Raw genomic sequence first — 18,217 nt, 5'->3', positions numbered from 1 at the left:
ACTGTTGTCAAGTACCACCATTGCCCTGTCAGAAAACCTGATAATTTTGGGTAATTTTCCAACATATGCAGGTTTTGTTCGATTACTATACATTTGCAATGAGAGAACTTTCTACCATAAATAAATGTTTCCATGCACCGCAAGTTTGGGAACCTCTGGTTTAATGTTAAAAATAGTTAATTTTTTCAAGTGCCTACTTTTTTCATAATTCCTTACTCTCAAACCTTTTTTCAGGTATCTTGGGTCCCACTGGTGTTCCCCTTCCATCACAGCAGCCCCCTCCTCCTCCCCCCAAGAACCCTGCACGCCTTATGGCTCTGGCTCTTGCTGAAAGTGCCAACAAGGCACTGCGGCAAGGTGCCTCACCCCCATACCGCCCCCGTCAAAGTGGAACCTCCCCTGAGACAGACGTCCGCTTCCAGAGGTCCCTTTCTGCAGATGCAGGTGCTCTGCTATCTTCTGATTCTAATCAGATTTACTCCACGGTACGCCCCTTGTCTGTGTGGAAGACTGAGGGTGATGACGATAATGATGATGATGAGGGTGGAACTGTTGCTGAAAAGCCTGCAGACAAATCACATGGTACAGAGTCAAGGTCACCACCTGGGCGAGACACTGGGACTCTCTCTTCTGACAGCTCAGTCTCTGACTCTGGGACATCCAATTCTGAGTTGTCAGTTGCCAGTTCCTCTGAAGACAATGAGCGAACACCAAGCCCCATTTACAAGAACGAAGAACCAACCTCTCCAGCACAGCCTTCAAAATCCAGCCCACTCTCTTCCAGTGAAGCCATCCCTTCTCAAAGAAAACCCCCAGCTTATGGGCGACAGTTTTCTGCTCCGCAGCTACAGCATGAGAAATCCAGCGCCCAGTCCAAGCCTGCAGCCCAACCACATACTCAGCTTCTGCATTCTAAATCAGAGAGCTCTCCACTGGCCCAGGTACGGGCCTTCCAGCCCACTCGTCCTAAAGTGCCACCCAAGCCCCCTGATCTTGCTCCCTTGAGGGCTCCACTCTCGCAGACTGACCGGCATGATTACATGCGTCGCTCCTTGGATGCCGGTCGCATTCGGCGCTTGGCAGGGCCACCGCAAGGGAACACACCACTTTCCAGAGCTTTTTCTGAGCGTATCAGCAGTACCTCTGACATGCTGTCTCGCTATCATGCAGCTAGGATGGCCAGCCAAGCTGCTCAGGTTGCACACCTTCCCCAACAACAGCAACAGGCCCAGTCCACACCAATCAGACCAGTTGTCCCCTCCTCTGAAGACCCTTCCAAGATGGAGAACTTCTACTATGAAATTGGTGCACCTGAGCATCCACAAGTGCCACCCAGCTATGCACGCCACAGCTATCAAAATATGAAGTTGGATCTGGAGGGAAACCTCCGTCTCACTGATCCAGCCAATCAAAGGCCTATTTCCAGGGGTTACCCTCCTCCTTACAACCACCAAGGACCTGGGGGCGGAAGGGCTCCCCAGCTTTGGTCATCTGAGACCACACGAGCTTGGGCAGCAGCACACTCTCACTCTTTCTCCTTTTCCCATTCTCATTCTCACCATCACTCTCAGGATGGATCATCAGGACATCCTCCCCATCCCCGTCCCCAGCGTCAGACATCATCATCCGTCAGGTTGCCCCGAAGTGAAGTGCATCCCATAACCGTATCCGTTGGTGTGGGCTCCGCTGCTGGCATGGTGCCACTGTCTGTGCACCAACGTAGCTTGCATCGCCCCCAGCGTTCCCCTTCTGCAGACCACACAGCCTCCCAGCTTCACCCCTACTTTGAAAACGGGAAGGTGTGTTACCGGTACTTTGAGGCTTCCAGACCAGAAGACTTGCCACTGAATCAGCATCAGCATGCTGTATTAAAGCTGTCTCAGGCCTCACCGGTGCAAGGAATCTCAAAAGATCAGCTTGAACACATTTACGTCAATTACCCTTTCACAAACCCTCCAGGATCTGGGGTTAATTCAAAGGGCTGGGCCACCACAGACCTCGACGAAAATAATCACCAAACATCTGAGACAATGGAACCACCTTCCAAGTCACCATCGGATTACAAACAGAAGCATTCAGAGCAAGAAAGTCACACGGCTGGTTTCGACAACCCTGCCCAGAATGATGTGTCCTCAGATTCCAAAGTGAGCAATATAGCAGCGGCTGCCTCCAATGCCATGCATTTCCGGAGTCGCTCAGATCCCCAAAGTACCAGTTCGGAGCCTGCTCATGTCCTGACTGGGAAGGAAATTGCCTCCTTGCTTATAGAAAAGCTTGCAGAAGATGAAAGGGAGGGTCCTTCTGTGCCATCATCTTCATCCTCTTCTCCGCACATTGAGCACCCTCCAAATCCCTACCCTAGCCAGCAGCAGCAACAACCTCCACCTGCGTATAATATCTACACTCCAGGACCCTGTCGAGGGCGCTTTGAAGGTCAGGTGCCACCTAGAGAGGGATCAGGACCTTTCCAACGTCAAGACCCCTTGCGGAGATCTTCCGGAGGCCAGTATAGACAAGCTTTTGACGTCATGCCATCTGGCGACCAAGTCCTTAAGTTTTACAGAAGCCAAGACTTTATCCCAAGCGCCCAGGGAGAAAGCACAAGCCCTAATCCTTATCCCCCAAGACCATTTTATCAGGACCCCCCATACCCCAATTGGGGCCCTCAAGGCCTCCCAGACTCTTCCCACACAAGCACTCCACCTACAGTGGCCTTCTCAAACTTAGCGCTTGGATGGACAAGAGCATACGGGCCTCAGACCGTGGCCAACCAGTTTAACCAGTACCCATACCAGTCAGGGCCAATGCTTCCTCAGTATCCCAACACACCACGACGAGATGTTGTAATGGATCCTTCTCTTCGACCTCCAGGGTTGCGGAACCAGAGAGGCTTAATCCGGCAGGGAAGCCTGCCGGGCCCCAACTGGACCATCCGAACTGAGGGCCAGACCCGTAGTTACTGCTAAAGAGCACAACTGCCACAAATATTTTGTGTTTAGAGGATATGATGTAGACCGGTTATAAGCACTAGACTTTTATGTTTCCTGTACAAGTTAACACCTTGTGAAACTAATTGTGTTAACCTCTCCAAGGGGGGACCGAATATACAGAAACAAAGTTAAGTGGGGTTTGTCCTTACTAGTGTTTCTGTCTCAGAAAGACCCCATTGCTGTCCTGCGATTAGTGTGTGTATTGGAGTGGAAAAAGTGTACGAGAATAAGACGTGAACCAGAAAGGATCAAAGACGTGAACCATAAAGTGGCTTAGATATGAAAACATTCCAGAACACACTGTGCTGTCCAGCAGAGGGAGTCAGAGAGGGTACATAGCTGCTATTACTCTGACAGGACGTTGCTCAGTGGCTAATTTTTGTTTTTCTGCTTTGGGTTTTGTTTGGTTTTAGGTTCTTTTTGACACTAAGTCATGCTGTACAGGGGCACAAGCTTGATATGTCTTTCTTCCTCCACAAAGTACGATATAAATAACCTCAAGAGATGCTGGTGGTTATATGAAAATGTATGAGTATGGCTAGTTTTTGTTATCTTCATTTTTTGGCAACAATGTGATATTATTTCCATTTTAATTGTTGATGTTTTTTCTAAGTTATTGTAAGTTTTCATTGGAACGAGTTATTGTGAAATAGTTTTATTTTGCCTTTCTTAAATTTGTTTCAAAGAATGTGAAGATTACGACTTGTTTTTGTTTTTTTTTCTGTAGTCTGTGAATGAATGTCGTGTGCAGAGTGTCTGACGTTAAGCACATAAAAAGGAACAGTAATTGAATAAAAAGTTGTTGTTTTTTTTTTTTTGAAAGGGTGTGTAGTTGAGAGCGCATCATTCTCAAATAATGTGTCAGATGATTTGTGTATCAATATTGGCGTTCTAATTCAAAGCAAGTATTTCAGGTAGGTTATGTCACAATGTGTCACTCCCAGATATCCCTGGGTTTCTGTGAAGGAGGAATCCCAGCCTAGCAACCTTGAATACCTGGTACTATTCACCACAAAACACTGAAGATTTATCAGATACCTCTTTCTAGGCTCAGTAATGTTCCAGTGTTTTTTACTCAGTAGTACTATAGTACCTTTCAGGTCATTGAAAATGTCCTGGATGTTCTTACAAAATTGGCCAGAGATGGAATCTCTAAAATTTGGTTAGTAATTTGTGCCTTCTCTTAAATGACAAAACGTCTTTTAAATAGTCCTTCGTTAAGAAAGCAAATATTGAAGAGCTAGATACAAACCCTGCCCCTATCCCAGTTACACCTATTTACAGTTTCCCAAAGTTCCACACTAGTAAGTTCAAAATGGAAAAAAGTGTGTATGAGTGAGAAAATGACACTGTGTTTGCATGTCTGTTATCTCTGTTGTTTTAATACATATCTATGCAGTGAATAACCAATGGGGATATGTTCCTGAAAAACACTAAATATTAATGCTACCTATGTATGTTAGCAGACCTGTGAGCGTGTATGTTCCGGTGAGAGAGGTCATGCATGTGGCTTTGAAGGTATATACATGTCCAACAATCTCCCCTACAGCCTTTTACACTTGGCAAAAGGTAGTTCATCCTATTTTGTAATATTTTCAAATATGTGAATTAAAACCTTGGACACCGTCAGTGACGAAACCTGTAGTTTGGTGATTATTTTTGAACATTAGTATTTCTGTACGCAGGTCAGATGAGCTAGCCTAATGATGGGCATTATGTACTTTCAAGTAAGGTTATTTTGAGATGATTTTAATTCACATGGTTTGCAGCGCTGCAGTCTCCATCCGAGATGGGAGCCTTTTTTTTGTAGACCATAATATGAGAGAAGTTGATGTCTTTCCTGGCTGGATATCCTGCAAAACCAGTCTGTTTCTGAGTATCAGGGGACACTCCCAGTTGAGTATAAATTAAAGCAGACATACGCAAGCTAACATGCCCTCCTCTGTTCTCTGCTAATACATGTACAAACTCTATTGGCGTTAGATAATAAGACTGAGCAGTAACGGTTTGGGTGTTTCAGGGAGTGGAGAGCTGCCAGGCTTTTGTTGTTTTTTTTCGTTCTCCCTTTCTTCAGGATATTTTATTTCCCAGGGCTTGTACCAGCATGCAGCCAGCCACAGGTTTTGTCACTTTTTCCCATCAGCGGTCAATGAATGACACATGAAGAGTCATCAGCACAGTCACATGTTTATTTGATAAACAGAAACATTGTCAAGTAAGTTTTAAATACAAATGTGCAGCAAAGAATCTTACAAGACAAATGCCCTGTTCATTGGTATTTAGGCATTTTAAAGCAAATTATATTTTAAATATTTATGTAAGAAGAAAGTGTAGACTGTGGCATAAAGAAAAATTCATACAATCATTTGAAGAACCTATTTGAATCAATATTGATAAAAAATTTAAATGACCCGGAAAAAAACCCATCCATAATAAACATGTAATATGAAAGCTATACTTGAATTAGTTACTTAAAATTTTTACCTACCATAATGAGATGATGCTCACTAGTTCTCTCTTAAGTTTTTAATTAACTTTGAGCATTATCGCGTTAATTATACCATAAATGCTTTTGATCAAGATTAACTTGAACTGAATCTGGAACATTCCTTTTGTGCTAAATGGAGGTCAAATTATAGGACGTGATAAAAACAATGTATGATGAATAATACAAGAAGGGATGGAAATCGTCACATCAATTATCCATGTGCAATCTGCAATTATCTGTATTGTTCGGTGACGAGTGGAAACATCTGTGCAGTTGGCAGATGTATCATGTGGAGTCCGTAGTTATTCAAGATACATGTAGTAGATCATGGCGATCACTAATGTGAAAAACTGTAGGACAGAAGTGAATCAGAATAGTGAATATATCTAGTAATGTGCAATTGAGTTTTTCTTATATAATAGAACTGTACTTTGAATACTTATAACAATATTAATATAAATGCACATAAAAAATAGCTTTAAAGGTCAACAATCAAGACACATTTTTACATTCCCTCTGTGCTATTTTTGGTTATTGGTGTATGTATATATATATATATATATATATATATATATATATATATATATAATATATAAAAAAAAATGGCACACCTCAAAATGCCGAAAACCGGAATTTACCAGAATTATGCAACAAAGATGTAGTGTGATATCTTTGTTGCATAATTCTGGTTTTCAGCATTTTGAGGTGTGACAGGTTTTTTTTTTTTTTTTTCAAGCTTTTAAAGTAGTTTGAACTTTGAAGGTTAATCTGAAGACAATTTCGTTCTATCTAGATGTTTTAAACACAAAAACACATCCTGTGTGAATGTATAGAGGTCATTTAGAAAACATCTAGACTTACCACCAACATGAGAACGGAGAAACCGTACCAGCTCACAGCCCAGGTGTAACGGCTTAACACGGATTCAATATAGCTGAAGCAACCCTGAAGTATCAAAACAATACAAAAAAAAAAAACACACAGAAGCACCATTAAGTAACATATAAAGTGAAGCATAAATTGAATCAAAGTTGTGCTACTGCACAGTGGTTCTCAGGAAACAGTTTTAAAATTTGTGCACCTTAAAAAAGAAAAGAAAAAAGAAAGAAATGTATTAATCTTGCCATGACCTGATTAGGCCATGAAGAATTATTCATGTGAATAAGAAAGAAAGATTTTCTCTTTTTACTGTCAAAATTTATATTACTAAATTTTTTTTTTTCCAAAAATATTATTTGTATTCAAATTAACCCTATCACTTTGTTTTGTGACACCAGTTGAGACCTACAGTCTTATGAAAACTAACTCCAAGTAATTAGTTTGTTGCTGTCTCCTATCTTCTGTACATCAGGTGGCATGTTACGAGACTTAAACGTTAAGTTACCTTTGTGAATAGGGTGGTGGTCAGGCCAACCTTACAGCCTGCTGGATCTTGCAACTCAAAAGTACTCAGTCTCTTGCAGCAGCTGAGGGGCCAGTTGTACGTAGGATGCATCTGTTTCAAGGTGGAGTTATACAGTAGCCAGTCTTGTGGACCGTCTGCTCCACAGCACTCGACCTGATGGAGGAGAAAGGTGTGATTAATCGATCTCAGTATAGTGAAGAGAAAATACCTGTCAGTCACATGTACATCAGTTGATTTCTATATTAATCCATCAAATTGTTGTGATGCTTGGAAACCAGAAGTGCGCTTCACTTGCAGAATGCTGTTGTTTGCCCATCTATATTTTGCTGTAGAGCTGATCTTTCCCAGCAGTTTTTAGTTGCTTAACAAATAAGCATGAAAGTATTTGCAGTTGCAGTCTTTGAAGTTGTATTGCACAAATAGAATCCCTTTCAATGACTCAACAGAGAGCTGGTTCCTCTCCTTTGTCCACTGGCTCTGCATCAGTGACAAAACCCTCTCAACATTTGCGTTGTGAGAGGGAAATGCAAAGACAAACTGAAATCTTCAGTAGTTCTGAGTAGCATGTAATGCTTTTGGCCTTCTTAAAGTATTTGGTCCACTTCTGGTGCACCTGCAGGCCCAATGAACTCTTCATCACTGTTGCGCCTTTCTATGAATTTCTTCAGATTGGCGACCTGGTCAAAACACTTGACATCATCAATTGGCACCCCCTTCTCTCTTAGGTACTTGATGCAGGCCTCCACATCATTCCAATCTGGTGGCTCACTCATATCCATTCACATAAATGTTGAGAACACCTCCATGGGAGTCATCTACTTCTCCAGATACTCCAGACATGCACTGTACAGGCCTTGCACATCAGCACAGAACTTGTCACAGCCCTCACCAAGTGCATCTCTACGATTTTCTGCCAGTAGTCCCTTAACTTTACGGGACATGAAATTGTTGTTCTTACAATCAAGAAGAATGTTGTGGATGCTGGTCAATATTTTCTTCACCTCCATGATGGAGTTGTTCTCATTTTCCATTTGTTGAATGTAGGTGTGGAACACAGACATGAGTGAGTGCATGAGTCACAGGTAGATCTCACTGAAGTCATTTTCAAAAAACTTCTTGATCATTATGGGTGGCTTTTGCTGTGACAGAAAGAATGCCTTTAAAGCTGGAAACTCCTCTCAATGCCTGGGAACAATGACAGCCACCTTGTCTTGCTGTGAGAAAGCATCCTCCTGTACTCAATGTCAACAAAATCAGGTTCTCAGTGCGCACAGTGTAAATGTGGAAGTACTGGTAGATTTTAAACATGATATTCTCAAGGTCAGCCTCTATTGTGTCTGCACCATGATGAACACAATTATTCAATATGTGTGCTGGGCAAGCCACACCAATCAGAGTCTTGTTCTGCAGCAACTTCTTCAAATTTGCAAATACATTGTTTCCCCCTTCATCACATCGGATTCCACCAAAATTTGTGTTACAAGTGTCTCCAGTAAATGCAATGCATTTTTCAGACAAATTGTTTTTTGCCAGCGTTTCAGTGAGATCATTTGCAATGGTTTCTGCTTTCTCAATAGGTGTATCATTCACCTCATTTAATTTTGTTTGCACTCCGCCCTTCTTACAATCAAAGTACTGGATTATGATCGGGAATATTTTCACTGCTCCGTGGTTACCCCCGTCTAGGGATGCACCGATACCGATACTGGTATCGGTATCTGGCCTATACTGATGTCCTCTAATGCTATTAAATTAAAGATGTACCATAGAGCAAAAAAAATGAACAGTAAAAGTAACAACTTGTAAAATACATTTTAATGGGCATAATTAAGTGTGAAAATAGAAGTTATTGTACAGTCAAATCAAAATAAAGTAAACTGACATATTATAACCAAAAATTCTTCATACAGTGGACTACCAGTAAAACTGATACAAATTTGGGACAAAAAATTATTCAGACCGAGTCTGGGAAAAAAACTGAAGTTCAGGTTTTCATGAACATGGTTTACAGCATTACAGGCTGTCATTAAGGCTAAGGGTGGCCCGACAGAGTATTAATAGTTGTGTAAATATTGTCATACTAACAGCTGTCTGAATCATTTTTGGTTGATTGTAATCCATTATATACCTTTCTATCAAAGTTATCTGACATTATCAAGCTGAATTTGTTCAGACACAGTTTTACTCTGAGTTCTTGTCATATTTTATTACCATTTCTAAACTATAGCGAAAAAAACGTGATAATGTGAGAAATTTTAGAGGTGTTTGAATAAATTTTGGTTTGACTGTATTTATTTGATAAATGAAGTTAACCAATTAACATTATACATACTCTTTTGGTTTCTGTACCCAATATTTAAAAAAATTACAAATGCAATGAAAATATCAGTACCGGTACTCGGTATCGGCAAGTACCAAAAATAAAAGTATCGGTATCGGGCGAGTACTGGAAAAAGTGGTATCGGTGCATCCCTACTCCCGCCTGTACAAATAATACTGGATTTCTTTCAGTGCTTCACGTGTGACTTCAAAAGAGTGGGGCGCTAAAACACCATTCACAATGGCATCGGTCTTAGTGCGGGCACTATTAAACTTTTTGGCGGTGTCAGAATCTGGGAATGCCTTTTTTAGTGCAATCCATGGAGCTGTAGCTGTTGTGGTGTTCACTGTATGAAATGACAATGCATTCACAGCATCCTCAGATTTCCCGGGTCTCACAAAGAACTCCGTCAACTTTGTTGAACTACTCTCACCTCGCACAGCTTTTTTATGTTTTTCGGTGTCCATGTGAGTTTTGAGATCTGTGGCCCCCCAATTGGACACCAAAACATATGTGCCAGGTTTGCACACGGTGCACGCAGCCTCCCACTTGTCCCGACCGGGAGAGTAAGTGGGGAATTTCTTCTGTAACTCATTGGTAAATGTGCATTTGCGCTTCGGCATGTTGCAGGCAGAAGTGCTCAGACTGCTGTCTGCTCGCTCGTTGTGAGTGTAAAGAGAGCCGCACACATGCGATTACCTCTCAGGGATTATAAACTGTAGCCTATTATTCATTTTGTTTCTTAACGAAATTAGCAGTCTTTTTTTTTTTTTTGATTATAGAGGTTAAAACTGATTCCTTCAACATTCATTATATGGTAAAAATCACTGAAATTCAGTATATCTCAGGCCCTACTATTCATAAACCAGCAACCCATCAAGAAGATCTCTTGCAACAGTTATGCTCAGCGGTTTATTTTTAGGACAAACTGGTTTGTCCACTCTCACAAGGCAACAGAAAAACATGTGTCAGGTCTGAGTTGAAAATTAAGGTTTTTCTTTCCTAATATTATGCAAGTATATCTTACGTTTAAGTCACAATCCTTGGACAGGTGTAAGGCAGTTGTGTTCAATAAAAGCCAAGAGGTCATCATTGATGTTCACCTTACCTGTTCCATCACTCTGTTCCATGTCTGTGTAATCTGCTTCCCTTGTGTGCTGTTTTGCCCATAATATTGCAGCATCTGTTTCTTTACAAGGTTACTGTTCCCAACCAGCTATAATAAAGAAAAGAGGATTTAAAAAATGTAGAAAAGGCCAACGTTCTCTCCATTATAAACTTACTGTTGTTCCATTGCATATGATTATATACTGTAATTTATAGGACAGTATACAAACAACAGAAAAAATTAGAAGGAGAGCAAGAATGGGCCACGACTAGATGCCTGTGGGCCTAGCGTCTCTGATGTGTAAAACTTTTACAGTACAGAGAGGCTGGTGATTGTACTCACATAATCCCGGTTGGTTGCTGCTGTGATGGCAGATGCGCATTCAAACAGAAAGATGATGAACATTACGATAAGGTACTGTAGAAGGATGACAGTTGATGATAATTAGTTCAGAATTAAAGTGATTGTTTAATTTAAACCTAAATTTGATTGTCTCACTAAAGGTAATATTCATGTAAGATATGAGTATTGCTGTCTTTGTTATTGTCCTCTGTGAAAACCTACCACCATCATGAGTGCACGGCTCCTTTTCAGGGCAGCAAAGATGCCAAAGATGCAAGTGAGGAAGAAGGCAAAGCCTGTAAAAATGGCAATCCAGGCCGCAGCAAAGATGTCATCTTTTCCAGACACACCAGATATGGGGTAGAGTTTATACCCGTCCACTGCTACCCAAATGGCTACTGCGAATAATGCCAGTCCTGCTGCCTGAAGAAGAAAATACAAAAAAAGTAGTAAGTGACCATTTTTTTACTGTGCATATATCTATTTATTTAAAAAATGGGGAATATATGACATTTCACAACATAAACATAATCTTTGTGTTATTTCATTTCAGACTTACAGCAGCGATTACATTCAGAGCAACAACTAGAAACATCAAACATGTCAAGACTCGTGCTCCCATGGCTGTGGTGTGTTTTTCTGTTTGGCCTCGTCACACTTTCCTGAAGAAAAATGAAAAAATGATCAGAATATCAAGCACAAGGCAAAATACTGAAGATTATTTGTAAGGTAACGGCCTGATCTGTTGTCACTGAGGTTGGGCTAAAAATGTACCACTGTTCAAAGCTGCCAAAAAGTTGTCAATTGATTTCTCTTGAAAAACTGGAAATTGAAAATCAGGAAATTATCATGATGAATACAATTCCTGGTTAGACCTTAGTTCTACTTCTAGTTAGAAAGTATTTGAGCATAACTAGAATTATTAAATAAAGTATTTTCGATGTACGATGGTATAGTGATGGTATACCATGGCAATTCCATATTCATATACCATGCTATTTACTTCAGAGAATACTATGGTATCACTATGATGTCGAAAAAGCCTTTACATACATTTTTTTCACAGCCTAAACTAACACAAACTGTAAAAAAAAAAAATCACAATGCTAAAAATAAATCTACATGGTAGGACAGTTCTTAAACTGATTATAGACTATATAATCGGAAAAAATATATAGATTACAATTGATGATAAAGATGATAAATCCAAAAACAAACAAAGCAAAGCAAAGTGAACACATTCAAAAAATAAACAAATAGAAAACAGTAGCTACTCAGGGACCCACCTGTTCCAGTCTGAGATTGCACCTGCTTGTCCTCTACCTGCTTGTATTCAGTTCATTTAGTTTTGTGGACACTTTCATGACGTCAAACTCATTTGTCACCGTTTTTTTTTTTTGGTTATACAGGCCACATGAGATGGGATGGGCAACTTCACTCCCTGTGTTTTCACCACCAAGTACTTTCAGTTATTCCATATGACATTTTATTGAAATGATTACTAAATGAATCTAGGAGTGTCCATATTAAAGGGAGCTGTGACAGCTGCCATTGCTATTTCCAGAACATTTACATTTAAATGTGAACATAGTTTGCAAATACTGCTACTTGGTATAAAGTGATACCTACGGGTTCTCTTTTAATAAAGGATATTTAATTTAATATAAAAATAGTTGTCCAAGCCACTCAGGATTTATATATAAAAACGTATTTATTAAGTCATGTCTGTAGAGATCCACATACTGACGTGGCTTTATTTACTTTATTAAATACAGTGTTAAAATATTTATAAAGGAGTACTATTAGGAGTACCTTGGAGTAATATATTTAACTTACAGTACTAGTTGCTCTTGTGTTTAGGAAGACATCCTGACCTCTGCTGGACTCTCACACCATATACAGCTACATATAATGTGCATTTATAAATACAACATTATTTCCCTTATTATTTGTAGTAATGACTAAGGTAAGCATCACTGAAACTGTTTATCATATTTCAAATAGCGTTGAACAAATCCGAGTCATCTAATGAACCAAAGCACGATTAAGACTTTATAATGATCTCATTTAACATAGAAAGCATCCAGAAAATTCACATAACATCATACTAAAAATACTCAAAACACCTTAGTATCTATTTAACTATGAGCTAAAATGCTCTAAACGCTTTGGCAACCACATAACAATGTGCTTGAAAATACTTGATTAAAAAACTTAATTATGGTGGCAATCCTTGCATGGACAAGCATCACTCACAATTAAAAAAAAGTTTACAAATCTACAATAGTGTAAAAATACAGTTAATATTTAAATTTGGTGGGGAAATATAATATGTAGACTTATAAAAACTTGTGGTATGGATGTGAATTCTTCCTCTCCTGAAACTCTTCTGTATTCTAGTTGTCAAACAAAATTCGTGGATTAATTTATTTAAAAAAAGAAGTGTGGAGATAAATGGGTTAAATGGATTTAAGTACACCATGATGCGTTAACAAACTTAAACGCCCTGAGAACTGTTTACAATGCCATCTGGAAACCTTGTCAAACAAAGTGTTGACTTTAGCACAGCTGACTGTCCCGCAAACACACTCATCCAGGAGAACTTAAGGACGGAGGACGCACTTTTGCAGCTTATTTGTTGTTCAAAAACGGTGAGAGTTGATGTTCTGTTGACCATATTTTATCTGTGAACACTGTCAACTTCAGTCATTAGGCCTGTATACCACTGATGTTAGCAGTAGGTAGCTAGTGTAAGCTATATTATTAAATTGTTTTTGTTCGTTTCAGGGTACAACTGAAGATGGAAGAAAAACTTTCGGATGAAAAAGTGAACTGTATGCTCGTCCCTTGGAGGTTTTCCATCAGGGCACCTGGATTTGAAAACAGGCTGGTGACTGCTCTACAACTGTTTGAACGTTTCCCTTTAGATATAGCTGTGACCGGAGGAACACCGGAGGTTAATGCTCAGCTGGCTTCTGCAATCTGTGGGCCTGGTGAGGAAATCGAGGAGGAGGAATGGGAAACTGATGATGAAGATGATGAGGAGGAAGAAACAGACGAGGAAGGAGAATCAGAAGACTCTGAAGAAGATGCAGATGAGGAACACAGTTTAAAGTCTAAGTTTAATACTAATCATCAGCGTAGTAGTAGGAGGAAACGTGTTAGGATAGCAGAGCATGCAGAATATATAGGGGGTGGCGTTCCTGATTTTGACTCTGTGATTTTACACCGTCAAATCCCAAATGTTCGCGTGTGGACCATGCAGGGCCATCCAACTTCAAATTCCATCATTAACCAGACCAACCAGCAGTATGCCTCCACATGCTATGATGTTCTGGTGGTTCTCACTACAGAAGAGCACAAGGAGGACCACATGTGGCTCAAAATGGAATTGCATGGCAGAGATCAGCCTTTTTTTCTGGTTCAAGCTGAGCGGGACTGGGACGTGGTCGAGGAGAAGCCTACAGGGCCGTGCATGACCTGCGCCTGGGAACGAATGAGAGCTCGCAAACTGGAGTTGCAGAAGAGAAGTAAAGAAGTATTTGGAGAGACGGCTGATTCAGAAGCAGATAGCCAGAATACTTCAAATGCTTCCCAAGATCCAGAGTTAGTGAAGATGAAGGATATTGCCAAGGTGCTTGCTGAAGCCCTGCCTGACCTCCGGAAGAAGGCTTTCAGTCAGTTTCTGGTGGCGCTTACAAAGGAACTTAGGATTCCTAAATTACTGATTGATGACACACAGTAAGTCAACTTCATTGTGTTTTGAAATGCTTGATATTACCTTGTGACACAGACTTGATTTGCATTTGAACCTCACTGAAATAACAACTATGGTTGGTTACACATATCCGAAGTTCTGGGGTCAACTTGTTTATAGGTCAAGTTCTAACCCAATCCCTACACCTAATCCAAAACCAACCATAACATAACCCTTAAAGGGGTCATTGGATGCAAAACTCACTTTAACATGTTGTTTGAACATAAATGTGTGTTGGCAGTGTGTGTACACAACCACCCTATAATGATAAAAAAAAAAAAATTAATCTCTATAAATAATATGCCCTTTTTCAAATCAAGCCATTCTCAGCTTCTTGGCTGTGTGACGTCACACAGACCAAGCCCGCTCCCATGATAGTTGATTGACACAGCCGTCTTACCTTAAACCCACCCTGAGTGAGCTGTGAACAGTCCTACCACCATTGTTTTAACGCCAGAGCAGGGACATAGACAAGAATAGCCCCTAAGTGATTGAGGTGTTTTGTTGTTGGGTGTAATAATACAAGAGAGCTCAATGCACTGCAACTTCAGAAAACACATGCAAATAGAAAAAGCACCAGCAAATCAAGAAAACATATTACTCAGTTTGACAGCAGGTGGTGCAAATGCTCACAACACAAACAACTAAATTTTATTTGCAGTGCGTTTCTTTGTTTGGTTGTGTTGTGAGCATTTGCAGCGTGTGCGTTGTAAAATTGAGGAAGTCGTTTTCTTTATTTGCAGGTGTTTTATCTATTTGCAGCACGTTGAGCTTTCTCGGCCACCGTATAATAATGAACATAGCAGTCGCCATTTACTACCGACATCTGAGCCACTGAATAGGCAGAGGATTAACGTTACTTTAGTTTTTGAAGGGAGTGCGCCCTCCTATCTACCTAAATGCATCTATGTTTGCGCAAAGCATTGGTGATCTAGCTTCACCCACAGATGAAGTGAGTATAAGGGTTTTTTATGAATCTTGGCAACTCGCCTTTCCTAGTAATGTCCTAGTTAGCAGGTTTCGCAGCTAAATGCAGAAGAGAGGGGTGAGGTGAGCAGAGCTCATTAGCATTTAAAGGGAAATGCAACAAAATGAGTTGCTGTGAAAAGAGCTGATTTTAACAAGGTTAAAAAAGTGTTTTTTACACTACCATTGAGAAATTTTAACCAAAGTATGTTATAGACTTTCCATTAAGACCTTAAAGAATCATGGGAATCTGGGAACCTTAGCTGCTTTGAATGGCCAAGGACTGCCCAAGAGGCCATATGACTGACATGTAAAACAACCAATCACATTTTGTTTTATGCAACATCATGTTTAGGGGCATGGAAATGTCCCCACAATAACAGACCAGTGTGTAAAACTCTTGAACATATTTTAAAGAGTTTATGCCACAAACTTTACATATTTCACATACTTTTGAAAACCCAGTGTTTAGTTGATCATGACAAGAGCTCATTGTCACAGTTGTAAACATGATGGCTTTCTTCTTCCATGAGGGGGTTTGGCATCACGGCATCTTTGTTTCCAGGAATGTTAAAGAACACAACCTCTCCTGGAAATCCTGTATATTTCAACCAATCCAATGACGACTTTGAAACTCCTGAAGCGTTTCCAATTTTGTGTGTCATATGCGTCAGATGTTCAGTCAACTGTCTGTGGGCATGATGTCTGAGTCTGAGACTATACCTAAACTAACCTAACGCTTAAACTAGAGGCCAAATTTTGGCTGATATTAATGGTGTTCAAGATCCTGCAACAACTGTACTGTCAAAAACTATCTTGTAATCCAATCCCTACCATTAATCTAAACCTAACCCAGGGGTGTCTTGTCCTGCTCCTGGCTAATGTCCTGCAGAGATTAGCTGCAAATTGCTCCAATAAACCTGGCTGAACATTTCTAGAAGAGGCCCTAAATACCTTGGTTAGCTGGTTTAACTGTGTTTAGTTAGAATGAACAGTGGCCTTTCAAAAGCAGGATTGGACAACCCTTATCTAACCCTTATACAAGTGGGGAAAGATAGGATGATAAGAAATCCCTTAACCCTAATGTTAACCCTAACCCTAAAATCTGATTAGTTAGTAATGTTGTTCTAAGACCAACAAGGATGTTGAGCCAGAAGCATGCATAACTCTGCAAAATCAGGGTTCAATTGTTGGACACCATGTTGTGTTTTGGACATCGGCCCCCAACCTGAGATGTGAGTGTGCTTGTGTCCCTACTAGGCTGATTGCTAGTTATTTAGCTAGCTATTTTGCTCATTAGGAAATCTATGTTGGTCCATTAGCTTATAGGTTTTTTGTTAACAAGCACTATCTGGCATAAAAACTGATCTAGCATTAAAAAAAATTCATTGTTCATGAAGCTTTATGGCACTTAATATGGGTTGGGGCAGACTATAATTTTTTTACAGCATCTACATTTATCTAAAAAATTCTAAAAAAAAAATTGCTTCTCAGGTTTGTGGTCTCTACTGCTTTGCGGTCCAGGAAGATAAACCAGAATGATCTTGACCAGATCACCAAGCTCTCGCAGCCGAGAGATCTCACAGACAATCCTTCCAAGCTTCAGGCCATCCTTGCCGCTCTCGATCACTTCCGGCTGGATATCGGTGTGTTGGGTGAGACGGGCTGTGGCAGCTCCAGCTTGGTCAATGCCCTCTTGGGCCTGGAGAAAGGTGATGAAGAAGCTTCCTCAACCGGTGTCACTGAAACTACCAAAGAGGCTGTGAAGTATCCATATCCTTCCCCCAACGTCTGTCTTTGGGACCTTCCTGGGCTTGGAAAAATAGGTGATCTTGGCAGCCTGTCCTCTGTGTCCAGCTCTTCTGAAGCGCAACACATAACATCTGCACTCTCTTTATGTGATGTATACATACTGGTGTCTCCTTTAAGGCTTAGATTGGGAGCCATACAGTTGTTGCAGCAAGCATCATCCCTAGGAAAAGAATGTTACCTGGTGCTATCCATGGCAGACTTGATTGATGAAAAGTCCATTGTGGGGATGAGGCAATGGGCTGAGGAAGTCTTGAGTAAACTGGGTCTCCAGCAGAGCTTATTTCTGGTGTCTGCTCACCATCCAGAAACCTTGGACTTACCCAAGCTAAAGGAGACGTTGAATGCAGCCTTTCCAAGTCATAAGAAAGTCGCTCTAGCCAGATATGCAGCAAAGCAACTGGATGGAGATGTTTTCTGGAAAAGATCAGATTCTTGCAAATTTATGTAAATGTTTAAATCTTTCAAGAATTTAAAAACTTATTTTCTCACACTCAAGCATGTTTTATTAGGGAGGGATTTCTGTTTGTTTAACTACTCATTACTCTCCAAACATATTTCATCCCTATATATGGAAACCACCCTAGTCAGATGCAATGTATTAGCGAGTGACTAGCTTGCATGTGCATTTATTATTATTTTTCCCTTTTTTAAATTTTCAGTCTAAACGTATCTTCCTGAAATCTTTTGTTTAGACCTATAATTTGATTACATTTACTTTTTAACAAAATCATGCATGCTACCATATTTGCAAAACATGCAACATTTAATGCAATTAGATGAAAGTCTAAATATTGTAACCCATTGCAAGCTATGATAGTGTGTGGACTTGTGTAAAAATGAGGATGCTGACAAAAATAATGTCATAAATAGATTTTCTTTATCAATTAACTTCTATTAGCTAAATTAAAATCAACATTTGGTTTTTCCAAGTAGCTTTGCAGGTAGGTCTCTTGAGTCATCTTGGAGAAGGAGCAAAATGAATATTTGGAAATGTAAACTGAAATTGCCTACTGACAGCAAAAGATGGAA

At 40.3% G+C, this 18,217-nt stretch overlaps 2 protein-coding genes across 3 annotated transcripts in view; one reads left to right on the top strand and one right to left on the bottom strand.

Moving 5' to 3' along the window:
* The window catches only part of LOC306887261 (uncharacterized protein), a 57,564-nt gene extending 52,204 nt beyond the window's left edge, over window positions 1-5,360 (top strand). Inside the window, exon 24 of the mRNA XM_079444879.1 lies at window positions 235-5,360. Coding sequence (XP_079301005.1) covers window positions 235-2,966 — 2,732 coding nt within the window. The 3' untranslated portion in view covers window positions 2,967-5,360. The remainder of the gene's footprint in view (window positions 1-234) is intronic.
* On the bottom strand, window positions 3,698-11,996 carry LOC306887260 (uroplakin-1a-like). 2 transcript variants are annotated; one of them, XM_079444878.1, is made up of 9 exons: window positions 11,940-11,974; window positions 11,428-11,475; window positions 11,213-11,315; window positions 10,876-11,076; window positions 10,654-10,728; window positions 10,312-10,419; window positions 6,863-7,036; window positions 6,340-6,423; window positions 3,698-5,828 (listed from the first exon to the last, which is right to left on the bottom strand). In XM_079444878.1, exons 3-9 carry the CDS (start codon window positions 11,273-11,275, stop codon window positions 5,781-5,783), a joined length of 753 nt encoding a protein of 250 aa, XP_079301004.1. In that variant the 5' UTR covers window positions 11,276-11,315; window positions 11,428-11,475; window positions 11,940-11,974; the 3' UTR covers window positions 3,698-5,780. The 2 variants fall into 2 exon arrangements, with proteins under 2 accessions (XP_079301004.1, XP_079301003.1); XM_079444877.1 differs by lacking the exon at window positions 11,428-11,475 and having other exon boundaries at window positions 11,940-11,996.
* Between the last annotated feature and the right edge of the window lie 6,221 nt (window positions 11,997-18,217).

Source organism: Barbus barbus (assembly GCF_936440315.1).
Source record: "Barbus barbus genome assembly, chromosome: 21".
Classification (NCBI taxonomy): Eukaryota; Metazoa; Chordata; class Actinopteri; order Cypriniformes; family Cyprinidae; genus Barbus; species Barbus barbus.
Note: the sequence above shows the minus strand (reverse complement) of the source record. Positions and strands in the feature narration are given on the sequence as shown.